Source organism: Ascaphus truei, chromosome 11 (genome assembly GCF_040206685.1).
Source record: "Ascaphus truei isolate aAscTru1 chromosome 11, aAscTru1.hap1, whole genome shotgun sequence".
In the NCBI taxonomy this organism is placed as follows: Eukaryota; Metazoa; Chordata; class Amphibia; order Anura; family Ascaphidae; genus Ascaphus; species Ascaphus truei.
In genome coordinates, this window is record NC_134493.1 from 55,339,924 (window position 1) to 55,360,035 (window position 20,112).

Sequence of the window (20,112 nt, forward strand, 5' to 3'; positions counted from 1 at the left end):
CAAGGCTGATCTGTAATTAGGAGGCGGGTATTACGAGTGGGACAGAAGAATGTAGACCCTCCATGTTTTCAGAACACGAGTGAGGTTTGTGGATTCTTAATAGAAAAATTAGAAAGTGTACCATTTGTTCCCGTCGCCATTTTGTCCCTGAATTAGCGGTTAGGATTACGATGGCCCGGAATCCCTCGGACTCCCTTGTCATCTGAGCCCAACGGTCCAGCGATCAAATGGCGTATGCTAATTGTCCTAGATGCTAAAGTCTACCTTGAAGAGCACAATTCTACAGAGATCTATAAGACACTAATTCTAAAGTAAGACTATTTTAGACTGACTATCACTCCAAATGGGTGTGATAAACAAGGCCTGACGTGTACGATTACACAAGACTTTGGTATGTAATTTACTAAAACAAAGAAATAGGATATCCTGGGTAAACATTGTTGAAATCTCAATAATATGTAATAATTTGTACGTCAGAGGCAATAAATTATACTAATAATTGGTTCAGAACTTCCAAATGTCATTTATTTTGGGTCTTTGGGTCCTAATAACTTTGTACACTATGCAATTGGTTCAGTGTGACGGGAGCTTTGTGACAGGCTATGAATAATACACCACCAAAAATATAACTGGGTTGAACTGGACGAGACTTAGTTATGATAAAATATAATTTATTCCTTGAAAAAGGTGAACACACGAGATATACAAATAACAGACAAAATATGGACACTTACTTAAAGGTTAGGACAAGAAAGCCATCAGGATACAGGATGGGCCATTTCTTCCATAATTCAGTTTCAGATGAAGACATCACAGCAATACATGAAGATCATGAAGACACATGAAGACACATGAACACATTTGAGTAAGGGGTAACTCTGACTTATATACCATTTCAGCCCTTCTCTTGCACTCAAGGCGCCGAGCTGTCTAGCAAAAATCTCTTTGAAGGAGATTTTGGCTTCCCTGTAAGTGTGAAGACCGACACTTAAAAACACTCAGCCCCTTTGTTCTTGCCCTTAGCATAAACAATCAGGACAGTTAGCTTTTGATCACCGGGCTATGTTAATTCCTCAGGATGCCCTTTCTGCCTTATTAAAATAGCAGATGGAGTCTGCATTTTTCAGAGCAGATCCAAAACCCCATATACATTTTAATACCTACACATATTAAAATACCCGGTTCAGGTAGGTCCAGCGGGTCCAAACTTTCCAGACCTTAATGCCGGAAGTGGTACACTATAGGGTCCAGATTTCAGCTCGCTACGACCTTCGGAACCGGAGTTATACAGATATCACATAAACCGTTTCATATTTTATTATAAAAATCTCAGCTAAAAAGAATCTCAGCTTTCACTAAATCCCCATTGAAAACAACGGGCTCCGTCGCCATGGGTTTCAATGGAGCAACTCCACCGTTGTAGTCAATGGAGTTTCCCGCCATAGACTTTCAATGGGGAAACCGCCGCCATTGAAGTCTATGAGAAAATCCACAAATCTTTACCTTCATCCACACTCCGTCTGGTTGGTCTGAGGGAGCTGGGAAGGGGCATGCATTAAAGCCGGAACCTTGGCTATAAGCCACCCAAATCCCATCCCTCTGGTCATTCCAGAACCGGAGATATGGACTTAGACATTTCAACATTTTACACTTAGTCGTTTTTTCGCCATGCGGCTTTTCCCCATTGGAATCAATGGCCGGCGCCGCCATTGACAATGCATGGCGCCCGCCGCCATTAGATTCAATGGTGCGACCCTCCTTCTCCGCTCGACCCTTTACGGGGGTCCCTTATTCCCGGACCCGGTGTGGATCGTGGGTGGGGGTTCCTAGGGGTTAGGGACAAAAAGAACTTTATTCCCAGGGGCCCTAGAACCCAAGATTCCCACGCCAATTGTCGTTGAACTTGACCGTAGTGATTAAACTCTTTTAAAAGACATTGTGTCCGCTTTTGCGGTCTGCGGTTTGGATGGCTGCCAACCTGTACCTCGAGGCCGGCGTTGAGGAATCTCCATTAAAGTCAATGAGCCCATTGACTTACAATGGGAAACCGCCGCTCCTCCTCTCGGACGCCACCTGCTGGTCGTCGCTGGAAAACAAGTCCAAAACCGCTACTTCTGCCATTAGAAAGCATGGAGGCTCAATGGCGACCTATGGACGGCTGCAAAATGGAGCCTGAAAAGGCGGGAAAATTACACAAAGGGCTATAATCACTATTTTAACATTAACCCCTTCCCTCCCGCATCAACCCTAGTGTATGTGTGAATGCAAACACCAGGATAACACAATACATTTACACAGGGGAATAAACATTTGGATACTGAAGCAAGGCAAAACACATTACTGGACCTCAGTCCAGTTAACCCCTTGCTTCCCTGATGAAAGTAGAGGGTGGCCAAATGGGGGTGTAACCCCTTTAATCCCGGGCCAAATCCTCTCTATCATGACATTCAGAACCCCCCCATCTCATTTATTTGGGGTCCTAATAGCTTTTTACACCATATACAGTAAATGAGCACTCTCACTTTGGCCTAGATTCTCTGAAGGGTGCTGAGCTTGCATGGGAGTTGAGGGGCCTTAAATCCTAGCACCCTTTTAGTGAATTTGAGCCTCCAAGTCCGCAGAGAGAGAGAGCTCAATCTGCAGAGATGTCAACTCCATCGGATCAAAATCAGTGTGATTTGGGGATTATTTATGAACCTAACAATGGCCTTTTAATGAAAAAGTGCTCCCTTCCGTGAGTGAGTGAAACCTCATAGAGGTTTATGAGAGTGACTCTGTTAGACTCACTATAAATCAGTGACATTTGACTGGTCTAAATATGGCAGCCATTGTTCCCGATTCCCATTGCTTTAGGGTCGATGCCTCATGTTATCTGACATACAAACACGCCATTTTCTGGGGGGGGGGGGGGGCTGTCCAGAAGCCCAAATCACACCCGCATTTGCTATTAAATGTACTACCTTCCAACTGTACCTACTTTTTCAATGTCCTGTACCCAGCGCTGCCACCACTCCGGATTTGACCCGGAGACTGCGGGTTTGGGTCAAGGTATCTCCGGGCTACGGGTTTACCCAAGAAATCTCCGGTAGGCAACATCATCTCCCCGTGCAGGGTCCCGTCAACATTGCTCTGTGACGTCAAGTGGCGTCACGTTGCCATGACAATGGGACGTCACGTGATGCCTCGGCGCCATAAGGTGCCCAGGTGTCATGGCAACATGACACCGCATGGCGCAGAGACATCGTCACGGCAATTTGATGTTGCGGAGCCATGTTGACTGGACCTTGCAGCAAGAGATGCGGAGAAGGTAAGGGAAATAAATATATAAATAAAATAAATGTTAAAAATTTAATTTAATTGCAAAAAGCCTGCGGGTTAGCCTTCAGTAGAAGGTGGCGACCCTGCCTGTGCCTATTAAAACCGGGTGTACCTATGACGGCCCGTGTGCAGAGCCACGGAGCACCGCCTGTCCCCCATTGGTTGAAGCCGGTAACCTACAAGGATCAGTCGGTTATAGGGAAGTTTTATTGGTAAAAGAATGTTTTCATATAATAAATGGCATGGAGCCTTCATGGGAAGTACTCAGTTGATTGCCAGCTCCTGGATCCCACAGTGACAGAGGAACTACACTGTACCTATTATGGGACAAGCAAACCCTAGCCAGGCCAAGCCACCCCAATAAAAGCCATACACAGCCCCTACACACAGTGATTGACAGCTATCCCAGCACTGGCCCCTCCCATTATGCTAATGTAGGCGGAGTGACGCATCTCTCTAAACCCAGCCCTGGAACACACCACCTGCACCCACAAAAAGGGGGGTGTTCATTCCGTATGTCTGATGTATTACAGCGCGAGAAAGTGCAGCTCGGTTTAATAAGGGTTTTTTTTCTTTTTTTACACATTAAAGGGGCCAGTGACAACGACAGCCGTGCATTAGCCGCGTCTGTACACCCCTCCTTGCAATGGTACAGTCCCAGGGAGGGGGTGGAATGGGAAGCGCTGCGTCACCTGGCGCCGGGCTCACGTGAGCCGCGGCCGGTCGCCATTTTGTGGTGCGGTGAGGTATTTAGTGCAGTGAGCGGAGCTTCCTCCTCAGTTTGACAGCAGCAGCCGCCCTGACAGGAGCTTCCCCCATCCCCTCCGTGTCGCCGCGTACTTCCCGGCTCTGCTCCGTGCCCACCCCCCTCCGTGCCGCCTACTCCCCGCCTTTAACCGCCTCCTTCCTGCGGCTGCTCCGTGTGCTCTCTCCCCCCTCCCCGCCGCTGCTCCGTGTGCTCTCCCCCCCCCCCCGCCTCTCTCTGTGTGTGAGCCCCGGACACACCGCACCGACATGTCGCAGCCCACCAGCCCACCCCCGGAGTACTCCGCCTTCTTCGCGGTGATGGGAGCCTCGTCCGCCATGGTGTTCAGCGGTGAGAGCCCGAAACCCGCCCCACTGCACCTCTCTATCATATATATATATCTTGTGTGTATCGGTCTCACTGTATAGCTGCCTGTCAGTCTCCCCCCCCCCCCCCCATCATATTCGGATATCTGTCTATATATAATGTATCTCTCCCCACATTTGTGTGTGTGTGTGTGGTATGTATGTATGTATGTCTATCTCATATATATATATATATATATATAATCTCTCTCTCTCTCTCTCTCTCTCTCTCTCTCTCTCTTCATATGTTTGCACATACCTGTCTCTTACCGTGCAATATGTATGTCTTTGTCCGGTGTGGCTGTATAAATATTTCCAATAAGATATTGTTGGTCTCACTACAGAGTCCAGAGCTTGCCCCTTTTATAGTCTGTCATTATAAATGACAAGGAAGCAGTCGACTTATCTATGTATTTGTAAGGCCCTAGTGATAGAGGGGGTGGTACATTGTGTATGTACATGAATAAACCGTAATGTGTCCATTTGGGTTATTCTAACGTGTCATTAGATATACATACACACTATCTCTCTATCTCTCTCACACACTAGAGGATTGTGCATAGAAACCAATACTCAAATTGTTTGTAGGGTTATAACCCCCAGTGTGTATAAATGATCCCTGTACCCCCCCAATGTACTGTGCAACATGTTGGTGCTTTGCACATAAATGATGTGCATGTGTCGTTTTTGATCTCCTCTTATTCCTCCATCTTTCCATTTCTCCTCGGTCCCTGGCTCTTGTCGTCTCCCCTCCCCCCACCTTTCTCTCAGGGCTCGGGTGTTTCCGCCTGCTGAGCGAGTGTGTTCGGGTGATATCCACTGCTGAGGCTTGGAAATTGGGCTCTGAAGGGGAGGGAGGACAGGGGGGGTTGGATCGCCCACGGGGGAGCCCGGCCGGTGACGTCACTCGGGTGATTCCTGCTGCTGGTGACAGCTGGTCATGTGACTGCAGAGGAGAGGGAGGGAGATCATGGCATCCCATCAACCTATTGTGTTTGATGCAATGATTTCCCCCCCCCCCAGCTCTGTGGTTAGGCCTTGCCATTTGGTATGTTTGCACCGTTTAACCCTTTCAGTGCATGGCTTGTTCCTTTACTGTGAGGCTTGGAATGAAGTCGTTAAGAATAGTCCCTTTTCTTCCCCCCGCCCCCCTCTATTGGGTGTGTTTCCTCCCCATCATTGATGGAAGGTCTGTGGTGGTGGGCCCCATTACAACATACAACACAGTTGCATCACAATCATTGTTATTTTAAGGTGCTTGGCTCTGAAGTGGGATGACTGAGATCTGCCAGTTCCCTTTGACCTTGGGCAAGCACTCGCGTTGCATATGGTTTTGCTGTGAATACATTGTTGGTGAATGCAGGTTTAGTGTCTTGAGTGTAAAATGTCTTCATAATTTTGGGTGTTTTTAGTCACTTCCTTGTCTGACTCGCTACCTTTTTTTAATAACGTGTGAATTGCACACGTGCAGCTTTGCCATTTGTCTCGTGCTTGTAATAAAACAGTGTTATTTATGAAAGGTTAATGAGCCAATAGCCATAGGAAGGCGACCAGGATTATTTAACTGTGTATAAACTATATACAATTTACAGTACACAAACCATTCAGTTGTGAGCGGTTCCCCCGATGTTTGATTTCATGGTAACTGTGGATATTGTGGTGCCCATTTTGTGAATGTATTGCCACTGCAGATCTAAACTGATGTTGGTCTTGTGGAAGTGACCATAATTAACCTGTCTTTGTTCCTTGATATGTTTTGCGAGGCGTTGTGCAGTAAAGCACTTTGGCTGCTGTATATTTTAATCTGCGCTTCCTTGTAGTGCATGTTGGTAAATGCAGGTGTATTAAACCCTGTCTGACAAGCTTGCAGTCTCCAGTAGCTGGACCCCAACGTAGCGTCTGACAGTTCGGTGCTTGGGCCTCTACATTGTGGGTTATTGGGTGCAGAAATAAGGTGTAAACTCTGCAGGGCCTTCCTTACTTGTATTGGCATTTACTTGACTCTTGTCACCATTGTTTGGTTGCACTTTGTTCTCCCTGTACTGTAACTGTGTAAAGCCCGGCGGCGTACAAGTGTTGGTGCTATAGACATAAAATATGTATATAACCTGACTAATATAAACAGATGCCTAACTCTCAATACAGACTGTAATGCTGAAAGGGCCAACAATCCTTTGCAGGGCTTTGCTGGCATTTTTGGTCCCATGTTTTTTAATTTTGAAAAGCTGCTTCAATTTTTCTCTGCTTTAAACACTCCTGGTGTAAATAGTTATAGGCCGTAAAATGGATGACTAGTGTTCATTTGTGATCAGTCAGACAGCGATGGCTGCTGCAAGATGTGAGGTTATTGAATGCTGTTCAGCACAATGTGACCTTCATGGAAATACTTTTGTAGCTGGGTTTTTTTTTTACCCTTAATGCAGGTTTAGGCATTTCTCCTTTCCTCTTAATATCACTGCATCCATTCCCTGAAACCTTCCTCAATCTGCCTCACGGTTAGTTTGAAACGGGTCTATTTTTGGCTTTTTTTTTTTTTTTCTTGCAGGGATTTTTTTTTCTGCTGCTTCCCATCTTGTTATAGGCAGAGGTGTTAAGTCGTGTGCTCTCCTGACAGACTGTGTGGTTTGATCTTCCAATCCTCCCCTCCATATCCACCCTTTACTAACCACGATGGTCTACCCAATGGAAAGTGTCGTGACCGTCTCAATAGCTTGACTGAGGTCATTCTAGTAACAAATACTTCTAGATGCCCTTTATGCATTGGGTACTGCAGGGCTTGTAATGCAAGTCCCAACACAATGGGGTGATATGGAAATGGGAAATTGTCTCTGCAGTAGGAATCAAAAGGCCCAGATGTATTCAAGATGTGCAGACAAATTGCATAAATACGCAGACTGACTTGCTATATAACGATTGCTTCTCTGAAACTGAAGTGAGAATTTGTACATGGTTTTTAGGGAATAGGTAGGGAGTGAGCATGAAAACTACTCTGCATTCCAATGCCTTCTGTTTCACGCAAGTACAGTGGAATTTCTGATCTACCAAATATTCATAGGGCACATGCAATTCTCCTGCACAGTAAGATGGCATGTGGCAAGCAATCTTATTTCCTGCTCCGGTCTCTTCCCGTTATTGCTCACTGTCCTGTTAATCTGTGACCTTGAGGGCAAGATGTTCACTTAAAATTACTATTCCATTTAAGCTCTAGTCATTGGTGGCTGTCCTTTCTGTGGGGCTTGGGTGTTTGCCAATAAAAGATAGGAACATTTTGTGCCCCTCACCACTTCCATCCCTAACATAAAAATGTACTGTACTTGTTTTGCCACGAGTTTAAGAACCCTGCAGTAGTTGCCTAAATTGAGCTTTGGAAAGGATTGCTGCTTTCCTTTTTTGCACAGGTGTTAATTGCCATGGAAATAACAGGAGGCTGTTAAAGCGCATGCACTGTAGGTAAGAAGCTGGCACTGCTTGCTTACTGTGGCTTCTCACCACCATGCAATGTACAGAAACTAAATATTAAGCAAAGGCATCCGTAGCCCTGAGAGGGTCTAAGGAAGTCTAGTCTTAATGGTAAAATATTACTGCAGTCCAATGTAAACAGTGTATATCTACTGTACATTTGCCTGCAGTCATGCTCTGTGCTTGTCATGCATATCTTAACCCCAACGGTATTGATATATTAAAACCTGCTTGTGATTTTTCACATGGCAATAGCTGCTTTTCTGAACAGTTAATGGTTTTAATGTCATTTATGTATTGTGTGTTTATTTTTTATCACAATGTGCACTTTATTCTGTAGTTTGTCTGTTTTGGGCAATATTTTCAAATGAGTGTGGAATTCAAGTTGCTGGCTTGGTGCTTATTAAATATTATCCTATAGCTAGGAGCTGGGGAGACATGATGTGTGGTGACTGCCCAATTCAGAATTTCTGGACAATGGTCCAGATAATCATGACTAAACTGTAGAGATTTTAATATTCTACTTTACCCTTAGATGGATATAGATCTGTAATTACACACTAAACCAATAGAAACCGTTAATCAGAACACATTAATTTCTCGCAGCCTAATAGCAGTAGCATGGAAAAATCACCGGGCCCCATCTGTAACAATAGAACAGATACTGAATGAAGTTCTTTCTGCTCATGGAGAGACTAACATCCTTCCTGAGACATGCCACCAAAAGATTTTCTAGAACCTTGGATTGGTAGGTCCCTAGCGTACAACCACTTAACTTTTTAGGCTCTTAAGATAAAATAAATTAACTGGTAGATGCATAATATCAAAGTTGAACAGATGACGTGTGTACCTGGCAGATAGTAAAAAGACTAACAAAAATGATAACACAGCCCCCTCCGTCTCCTTCCCCCATATCAATATGTACCCTCCCACCTGCTCTCCTTTCCACTTATTATTTGTATTGTACAGGCATACCCCGCATTAACGTACGCAATGGGACCGGAGCATGTATGTAAAGCGAAAATGTACTTAAAGTGAAGCACTACCTTTTCCCACTTACTGATGCATGTACTGTACTGCAATCGTCATATACGTGCACAACTGATGTAAATAACGCATTTGTAACAGGCTCTATAGTCTCCCCGCTTGCGCACAGCTTTGGTACAGGTAGGTAGCCGGTATTGCTGTTCAGGACGTGATGACAGGCGCATGCGTGAGCTGCCGTTTGCCTATTGGGCGATATGTACTTACTCGCGAGTGTACTTAAAGTGTGTACTTAAAGCGGGGTATGCCTGTATTGTATTTAACATGTAAAACTTCAATTAAAAAAAACAACCTGTAACTTTAGCCTGTAGTATAATTGTTTTCCAATATGAAAACTGCACACTGTAGATTGTAAAGAGTGGTAAGTATCCCTCCCTCACTAGTCTCAAACTTTCTTTCCATATAACAGATGTTAAAATGAGGTAAGAAACCTGAAGTGATCTCTAATCCTGCCTCATTTGTTTCACAACCTGGAGTCTTGTACTCCACAAGAGGGTTGTTGCTGTGAAAACACTGCTGGGGTTTTTTCCTCCTCCTTGAGGACTCTTTGTTGGGACTCTAAACAGATCAGTTGTGCTAGTGGTAAATACTCCTCAGAGTGAGCAGGTTTAAACTGCCACCTCGTGCATTAAACCAGAATGCTGCAGTGACCTTCTGTGGTGACTTATCAGATGGTCATGTGTACCTGCAATTCATTAGGATGATATGGCCCTATAGATTCTTGCCAAATTAAATGTATTTATTTGCATTCCTTCATTCAGGATGAAGTGGTTTACTCAAGAACCGTATTGTACTTGTCATCGAGACTGTGCCACTAAAATGTTTCAATGTTACCCTTTTTGGTTTTGTGTCCTAACTATAGTTCTTTTTAAATTCAGTACACTTTGGAATCCAACAGATGGTAGAGAATGGGTGCGCAAATTTGCTGTGCCCCCCCCCCTTGCGGTGTCAAATGATGCCTCGTGGTCACATGACACACAGCGTGATTTGATGCTGCGTCTCCATGTCAACAGGTGTCAATGCCACCACGGGTCTAAGTGAGCCGCTCCCCACAGTTTGCTCACATCTGTGTGGTAGGGGATATCGGGATGGTTGACGAGTCTGCAGGCCTTTGCTTGAGGCATTACCCCCCTTCCCTGTCTTTTACCCACCATCTTAAAAGCCTCTAACGAAGCGTATGAGTTGCTCCACTGACTGATACTATACACCTCATACATCGGCCGTGGCCCCTTGCAGACGCACTTACCAGAACATCTTCCTACTGTCTCTGTACGTTCTTCCTACTTAACACTTAGATTCTTCCGGAGAAGCGACTCCTATTTTGTGTCTTAAGCTCTTATTCCCATTGTTATATTATATTAAGCCTTGTGTATTACTGCGGTGAAGCGCTATATAAATAGATGCATGCATCTGTGAAAACGGGGCCAGGCTAGCACCTTGTAGGAGAATAGCTAGTGTTACTGGGGAGTCTAATATCAAGTGATGGAGCCTCAGATCAGCAGTCGGGTGTGAGATCACAAACAAGATGCTGCCTGCCCCCGTTTCAAGTAAAGTGTGAAGACTTATTTGGTTCCAGAACTACAGTCTCTTCCTGACTTCTGATCCACCCATAGGACAATTCTGTGTCTCTGCCGGCTGTGATTGTCAGGTGTGTCGCAGTAAAACTTTTAATCTGTGCCTAGTCATGTGCTTGATCGACTAGTATTCAATGGATCCATTTAATGCTTACTAGCCCCAGTGGCAGTGTTAAAGATCTAGTTTCACTTGCAATAAAAAAAAAATCTAATTCTTTACTGTCGTTCCCCGCGGGGTGTCCCGCTTCAGGAAAGTATGCATATTTATTGGGGATGAGCCTCTTGCATATTTCTGACATCCTCGTGCTGTCCAATGGCACTTATCCTAAATATGGAGTCTCAACTCATTGAACACACTTTATTCCGTTTGAATGATTCCTTGACTGAAGCAGTATGTTATATTTATACATTTTATTTTAAATTCCACTCATGACAAATATTAGAGGCAACCCAAGCTGGGGTGGGTTTTTATTTTTTTAATTAAATTATTATGGGATTGAAGCAGCGGTTTTCCGGAGCTGAACCCCATTAATTTCAGCTCCGGGGACACCCTGCTTCCAGAGGTACTTTCCTTCATAGTGGGTGCCGATAGCCGCTTAGCTACCATCGTTCACATAATGGCCACTTTTCAAAGGACCCACCTCCTTCGGGCTATTAGGAAGCAATTGTGTTATCCAGAGCTTTAAACTTGCAGGAGTTACCAGCACCCCCTTCGGAGGCCTATCTTGGGAGGCAGAGGTTCCCCCGAAGCTGGAATTAACTGGGTTCAGCTCTGGAGACCCCTCCCCCCCCCCCCCTTCGCTTCAATCCTATGTAAACATAAAGTCTTGCATTGCTCCTTTTTAAGGCTGTTCATATTGTTACTTTCTAGTCTACTGGTCAAACTGGTATTTCAAGGACTGCAGAAACCACTAAAACCATTGCACTGTAGGGCTTTTGGCCTTTATCTGTGTTTGTGGGGAAAAATGGCATTTCATGAGTAAGCCACGCTCTCCCTTTGTACCTACGACAACCCTATAATTTGTGCATACTATCTAATCGTGTAATTACTTGTCGTCTTCTCTAGCTTCCATTAAACAAATACACAAAAATAGTATAATTTTAGTAACTTGCTGGTCAGTTTGACGTTCTCCCCCCCCCCCCCCCCCCTCCTCCCCCCCCCCCTCCTCCCCAACGGCATTATTACCAAGTTGCTGCAAGCCTGGAAACTTTACTCCTGGTTTTGCTTCCTCCATTGGTTGTGTAACTACACCCCAGATCCTATGTGCAGTATGTATTGTTTTTTAACCTCTGCCAAATGTGCAGAGCCACTAGTATTGCACAACAGCTGTAAATGGCAGAAGTAACTGTTGCAGCAGTGGTATAAATTCTGATATGGTCTTCCACTCGTGTTCATGTAGGTATACACTGCTGCAAATGGAGCTATTTTGTAGGTTATCAATGTAGTGCTATGACTTTAAATTAGAGGTTGTTATAACAGTCATCAAGGGCCAGGTTGTCAGGATATCCCTGCTTCACAGCACAGGTGGTGCAGTCAGACTGAACCACCTGTCCTGCAGCGTGGATATCCTGACCCTTGAGGACTGGAGTTGGCTACCCCTGGTTTATACAGTAACTGAGTCATGGGTAGGTATGATGAAGCCAAACTAGCTGAATCTTTGTTCCTTGCTTCAGAAGACTGGGATTTAATGGCTTGATTTCTGTAAGCAGTAGACGGTTGAATCAGAACTCGTATCATTGTACATCAGGGTGACCAAAAGTCCTGTTTTTTCCAGGGTTGTCCCTTTTTGGTTTTGTCCCAACGACTTTTTAAAAAGTGCCAAAGTCCCTGTTTGCCATTGGCGCATGCGCAGCAAGAGCTGTTCTCACATGCGTGGCCAGCAAGAGCTGGTTCTGCACATGCAAAATCAGCTCTTGTCAGCCGCACATGTGTGATCGGTGTGGGTTGTTTGTGCATGCGCGCGAGTTGTCCCAGGGGTTTTCGACTGGGAAACATGGTCACCCACAGTAATTCTAGTTCCCCTTCCCTTGATATAGGAGGTGTTGCTATAGTGACTTAACTTTGTATCTTGGAACTGATTTTTGAGATTACATGCACGGATACTGAACTTGAGCTATAGTAAATGTTGCTCAATGTACACAAAGTACAGTAGTTGCTGTTCCAACGTCCCCGTCCTATGAATAAATAATATATGGCTTTGCCATGTTGCAATATTGCTGCTTTGTAAAAGCCATGCACACGTGTCTCGTTTTCATACATCGGTATGTGCACCAGCTTGTAACTAGTTTGGTTGGATGCACTTGGGTTATATCGGGGTTTTTTTTTTTGTTTTGTTTTGTTTTTTTCCTCTCCTGCACCAAATGGGAAACTCCATTTATTACTTCTACATTTGAGGGGGTCGGGTAACTAATTGGAAGCTGCAATCAGTACTTTGCCCAGTCTGCTGTTCTGTACCCTAACCCTAGTATACCTTCTCACTCCTGCAATCTTGCATGGCATCTGTATTGTAAACTTCGTCTATACAAGCTTCCTGATACCCGAATGTTTACTTGTTATGCTCTTATCTATATTCTGCCCTGTCTTGTATAATGTCTAAAGTACAGCAAACGTGACTTCAGTGCTTGGTTTATAAACTGAAAATTGCAGTTTAGGTTTTTGCATGGGTGAGGGGCTTGAGGGATGTACAGGATTTATGCAGCTGTGCTTTGTAAAACAATTAGGGAAGTAGTGTTGGTTGCCTGTCAACTTTAATTAGGATAATCTGTCTGTGGCAAACATTGCGTTAACCTCCATGCTAACAAAGGGATGTGCAGCTTCTCTGTGCAGTGTTGCAACCCCAAGACTGCGAACAGACGCGTCTAGTTCCTCTTCACTGGTGGTGATCTGCATAGTACACTCGATGATCCTATGACTCTACTTCCTCACGGTTGTCATGTGACAACCCCATGACCTGTAAGGTTCTCCAATACATCCCTCTCCCAGTTGGTTCTCATTTACTTTGTTGCATTGCATATTAGATACTTTTTATGCTCTCGTATAATTCAGCACTGTTATTGCATTAGTTTCTCTAATAAAAAGGCACAGCACGGTCCTAAGGCGTAAGACTACAAGTCATTACAAAATATGGGAACCCTGGGAGGTTCACCGACACCCAAAAAGAACCTAAACATAGAAACTGGACCTTAGTCTGAAGGAAGATGGAGCCAGTGGGGTGGGTGAGGTCCCCCTCTCCCCCCCCCTCACCCCCACCCCCCCTACCTCCCTTCTCTTTTTCAGACCTCTCACTTCCCTGGTCACCCAGTGACCCAGAGGTCGCGCCACCCTTGGTGACACCCTCCCCACTCCTCACACGGTAAATTGGAAAACAAATATGTATTAGGATACTGCGATGTGATTGATGCTTGTAAACTTGCCTAATTCCAAATAAAAATGTTTATAAAAAAAAAAAAAAAAAGGCACAGCACGGTTTACATGTGCTAACAAGCAAAAACTTTTAGCACGTTTCTTTAAAAATATAATCGGACATAAAGCTATGGGCTAGCTAAAACTAGAAAGACCTGCTAAAGGATGACACCCAAATGCTTTGAGTTGCTGTTTTAGAGCTGACTGCTTTCAAACGCCTTCAACTCCTACACAAAGTACTGACATTACAGCATTTAATGAGTTTTTAGTCTGTCCCCACTGTCCCTTTAAAGCCTTTCTACACTAGGTTGGTGGCAGCTGATCCTCTAGTTGCATTGGTGTGGGAGGGGATGGTCTGACTACTTTCATATTTGGACTAACTGAATATATTAAGATTTAAAGAGCATTACTTGTCTTGAATATGCTGTCAGCTTTATTTGTAAATTGAGATGGTGCCTCGTATACCCAAACTTATCTGGACTTCTGTGGTATTGGATGAAACAGAGGGGTTAACATGTAATGTTTAGGCTTGCACTCCTCCTCCCAGGTGATGTCTGCCTGCTTGTTAATTGCATCTTTAACTTCTCATCCTGTTCTTCTGCAGTCACAAGAATGCTATGCATGGATCACATGACTGCAGCGTGACTTCCACAACTTTTTTTTCCCCCTTTCTCCTCTCCCCCTTCCCCTGCCAGGGCGCCTGGCTTTGTAAGGCATTTCTATCAGGAAAGGGGCTAGAATGCCACATGCCCACTCTGCTTATTGTCACCTCTCGAACTTCCAGCGAGTGTCTTAATCTGTACACTGACTGCAGCTAGATCTGTGGTTGCAACCATGACTAAAAACCACTACCGCTTCCTCTTTCCCGTTGTCTTGGTTTTTGCTGAGATTTGCCCTCTTGTGTTTGGACATTTCCTAGAAGGGAAAAGGTAGCAGCGCTGAACCTTCCTGTGTGACTCTGGGCGCTGTTCCTCTTGACATACCTTTAATTGTACATAAGCTTTTGATGTCTGACACCCTGACGGTGCATGTCACGTACGGCACACCTGTGAGCAAGTGACCTGCATACGGGACAAGGATTAATACACAGCTTGCAAGTGCTCCCACTTTTCACCTTCACAATGGTCCTGCAAATGGACAATGTCTCCCCTAACTCCGTCCCCATATACCACCTGTCACGAACGGCACACGTGATTTAGATATGCAACCAGGGTTAATACACCCGGCTACTCTACCCAACTTGCATTTCTCATCTGCAAGATACTGTCAATGAGTTAATATTGACCCCTTTCTCAATTGCAATCTTATCTATGCTTTGCAACCACCCAAGAATTATGCAAATAAAATATGTAAAATTGATATCTGCCAGGGTTTCAGGTCTGTTTATTATAGACAAACTATGTATATAACACACCTGTTGTAGCAAAATGTGTCCCGTGTAAATACCCTCTCCAGAGCGTGCAAATTCGGTGCCCCAATGCATTACTTATTAAATGTTTTATATTAAAATACAGTGCTTGGATTACAAGAACATACAATTACTGTGAATGCATGACCATTTCTTAAAATAACAGGATAAAACAAAACAAATCCCTGTACATTACATTGCCATGTCAAGATTTTCCCCAGAGGTCACTGGCAAAGAAATGAGAAATCACGTGTTTGGTCCAAAACACACCTGACATCGGACTATCATAGTACATGTGTATGTCTTATGTACTTTTTTTTTTTTTTTTTTTTAATTCTTTCATTGAAACAACATAAGCCACCTCTGTCGTAAACCGGCTTTGAGATTGACGGTTTTATGACAAACTTCTTCTACAATGACTTGAGGTTTTTGACTCTACAAGGACACACGTGAGTCACATCAACAATAGATTTAATCGGTCATGACAGATTTATTTATAAAATATTTTACCAGGAAGTAATACATTGAGAGTTACCTCTCGTTTTCAAGTATGTCCTGGGCACAGAGATGGAACGAGACTACGTATAACTGCCTTGGCACTAAATTTGAGTGACATGGAGAGATCTGTTCTTGGCACAACTTAACCATGCAATGTGTGGTCTCGTTGCATGTGACTCCCTGCCACGATTCAACACATGTAACTTAGTATGTACAGTAGCTGATGTCACATGATATTCTCATTTTTAATTAAGTCCTCCAATGAAAGCATACCCTGTCACCTTTAGAATACTCCAGTAATTCACAAACGTTTATTTTTTTTCTTTGAGGCTGACAGGCTGGCTAGTCTTTGGTTATTGTTTATGACCTAAACATGTGTCTGTTTTAGTGGGCCATCTGTGATAGGCCGTTTCTCTCTTCTCCCACCCCCCCCACCCTCCCTCTCCCCAATCCTCCCCAATTAAGTCCTTTGAAGACCAGCACAGACCCAGGAATAGTCTTGACCTGTCATAAACCCAATATATTGTATTTTGAAACCCAAACCGTTGCACCATTAACATCTAAAAAATCAGATTGATTAAAATACATCTTATATGATCATGACAGTGCACTATATATTTTATGAGCTGCATTTGTTTACTATTGTACCTTCTAGACTACACGGCTTAGTGACTTAATACGCGCTTCATAAAGGGCATGTTTCATTGCAGACTCCCATCTAAAAAAACAAATCAAGTGTTGGGCTTCGTTACACTCCATACCCGTGGCTGTCAGATTCTCATTGGTGTATGTGTAAACTGGAACCCACATGTTCTAAACACAGCTTCAAGTAATGTCTAGCTGCAGTAAAAGCGGAAAAGCAAAGCGTAGACTATAATCGGAATAGACTTGTCATTCGAACTGCAGGTGGGTTTGTGAAGGTGAACTTGCTGTAATATGCTGACCCAATGTGTTGAGAGGCAATCCAAGCAGTTTAAAAAATAAATACAACTTTTTGTTTTAATACATGCAGCACTTGATTACCTTTTTATTAAACTAATTACCTAAGCTGCCAATCGGCAAAATCCTGTTTCCCAGGGTTTACTTAAATGGCCGCCTTTCAGTTTCAATCAATTCTTCTGTCAGTGTGACTTGGCTGCTACAATGTATTCTTACATTACTACGGTAACATTGTCTGTTAGTTTGCAGCTCAAACTGCTGGGAACATTGGCAACAAATTGTCACAAACAGGAAAGTGTTGCCCAGATCTTCCACTGCTGGGGAAGTGTGTTAAAGCCTGCTATAGAAATCACAGGGTGCTCAGTGTATTAAATCATTAAAAATAGCATTAAGTGTTGCATTTTAAAATAAAGTAGTAAGTATTATATACTACAAAATGTAAAAAAAAAAAAAAAATAAAGAAACTGGATATTGCTTGGATTGCTCCTTTCGTTTTGCAGCTGGGAGAGCGAATTGGAGTCCTAAACCTGTACCAAAGCAATAATCCCACTGCTTCATATGGGTATTTTTCCTCCAATTTTGCAGCTAGGGGACTAAACTAACTACCTCTGTTAGATAACCAGACAGGTTTCCAGGTGATCTGTACCTACGTTGTTTTTCTTAGTGTTTGCGATCTTAACCTGGACTTCTGGCTGCTCTTGTGGGTTGAATTTAGGGGAACCTTGCACAAGTGCATCCTATAACCAATTTACTCCTTTGCCATAACAAGCCTGGCCTTCCCTCTACTTGATGCCACTGTCACCCTGAAGACAGTCTTGTGCCACCTTAAAGGGGAGTGACATTCTGGCTGGGGAGGGATCTCCAAACCATATGCTCTACAGCCACCTTTCCCAATGTCCAATTATTGCTAACAATGACTCCTTAGTGGCTACCTGCTTCATAATTCTGCAGCTCCAGTGTGTATTTAGCATGGTGTGGGGGGGGGGAGGAATGTTGTAAGGCTAATTTTTGATATTGCTGTAGCACTCCTTCAGTTACAGCACGGTGGACTCTTGTATCAAACATCTCCCTTTTATCTATTAGCAGTGAGTTTAGCTAGCAGTTTAGATGTCTAATCACTTCACCTTCTAGAACTGACCCCTCCCCCCCCCCCCCCCCCCCCACCATGGTGGTATGGTTCGTTAATCTGGCGTGGGTGGTAGCAATTTCTTGGCCTAGTCTATGGCTGCATCTACTGTTGCAGGTAAATGGCCTCTGCTACGTTGTCATCATTTGTATGTGGGGAGGGAGAAAAGTGACAGCCTATATGCTCTTCCTGGATTTATATTTGGGTGGGGGGGAGGCTGCAGCGCTTGCAGAGACCCTGTGCTCTTCCCCCAAAGCATTTAAATGCTGGGGAGCGCACAAGGCCCTTACTCCCTTACCTGGTCTCCGGTGGCTCCTGGCGTTACATCGCCAAATGATGCCATGGGGCCACATGATGCCTGAACACCAAGACAAGGTATGGGGGGGGGGCACATGCAGGGAGGAAAGTTTGCGCTGCTCTAGATTATGCAGAGTATTTTGGTACCAATAACTGACCAGTACAATAACCCACATTCTCTCTCCCCAGCATTGGGAGCTGCCTATGGCACAGCGAAGAGTGGCACGGGTATCGCTGCCATGTCAGTCATGAGGCCTGAGCTGATCATGAAGTCAATCATTCCAGTGGTCATGGCTGGTATCATAGCAATCTATGGCCTCGTAGTGGCGGTTCTCATCGCAAACTCCCTGACGACAGATATCACACTATACAAGTAAGTTCATAGCAAACTTGTTTTACTTGTCTAAGATCACATTTAAAAACAAATGTAAAGAGTAGATACAGCTTCAATATAGCAACTGATGTAACACATTCAGCTGTCAATATTGACCTGTGAGGGAATGTATAACTTGTAAGTATTCCCTTCTCAGACATCTTGCTAATTAACATGTGGTTTCCTTTTCCAAGAGGATTAACCTTTTAATAAAATAGCTGGTACAACCATGAACCTAAATTCTTAATGTGTCTTTAGTTAAAAGGGTATTCCCTCAAAGCCATTGAAGGCGTTCCAGATGTTAGTCTTGTGGTTAATATGCCTGCCAGCAAAGGGTTTCTTTTCTGTGCTTGTGACATGCTAGGTACATTATGGGAACTTTATCGTTTTCCCGAGGGGTGGTCAGGCTGACGTCTGCAGCCTAGCCAGTACCATCCCTACAGAAGTGCGGCCCCCTTCCCTGTATCACTTTTTTAGGAACGATTGCAGGGGTCCGGTAGCACTATGAAAAGGTTATATAGATGCTATCCTGGCATTTCGCTGTACAGTTGTCACAGCTCTTTAGCAGAAGATAACACAACTCTTCTCTCTTACCTCCCCTTTTCCAGGAGCTTTATGCAGCTTGGAGCTGGCCTGAGTGTAGGCCTCAGTGGTCTGGCTGCCGGCTTTGCCATTGGCATCGTGGGAGATGCAGGAGTGCGGGGGACAGCGCAGCAGCCCCGACTATTCGTAGGCATGATCCTGATCCTCATTTTTGCTGAAGTCTTGGGTCTCTACGGCCTGATTGTCGCCCTGATCCTGTCCACAAAATAAATGAGTCGACCCTCTCTCTGGAAATCACCACTTACAAATGGTTTTATCTCATGTGTACAGTCATCCCCCTCCCAATTTGGTAGTCCTCCCCTTTCTAGTAACTGCTCAATTGTATGTTGGTGACTTGTGTGTAACCCTTTAGCTATAGCCATCAGCTGGATTTCATGGCATTACCAGTACTGGTGCCAGGCTTGGGGGTGGGTAATGGGCATCACCCCGTGACCCACCTCACTCCTGCGTGCAGTGTTTCTCCCCATTCCCATCTTGCTGGTTCAAAACAAAGTACCATGTATAAATATGATCTAGAATTGTAACTTTTCCACTTGATGTTATTTAAAAATATGAAGAAATGTCATTGTTCATTTTCTAACGGAGCCAGCTTTTTTTCTTCTCTGTAACCTGTCCCAGTCTTTACCTCTCCTGCACATAATATATATATTTAATCTTTAGCTGTATATCTGTGTGGGATTTCCTTGTAAGTGCTGAGAATTCCCTGGATGTAATAATTTGGTTCAAGATTGCTGTAATGTCCTGACATTGGAGTGAGGTCTCTATATATAAAAAAAACATTTTTTTGTTCTAGTTATTTTATTTTTTTGTGTTTTAATAAAAGGAGAGAAATTGATAACCTCCCGTCCATGTTAACTGGTGAACAGAATAAAGTTTTAAAAGCAAAACTTTGACATGTGCTGGAAAGATGCACCCAGTGCTTGGGTTTCAGTTACATTTCCAAATAAAATGTCTCCAATA

General features: G+C 44.1%; 1 protein-coding gene across 1 annotated transcript; it reads left to right on the forward strand.

Moving 5' to 3' along the window:
- Positions 1-4,018: 4,018 nt before the first annotated feature.
- ATP6V0C (ATPase H+ transporting V0 subunit c) lies at positions 4,019-20,112 on the forward strand. Its single transcript, XM_075566421.1, has 3 exons — positions 4,019-4,414; positions 18,366-18,549; positions 19,158-20,112. The coding sequence occupies exons 1-3, from the start codon at positions 4,333-4,335 to the stop codon at positions 19,360-19,362; spliced, it is 471 nt and encodes a 156-aa protein (XP_075422536.1). The 5' UTR covers positions 4,019-4,332; the 3' UTR covers positions 19,363-20,112.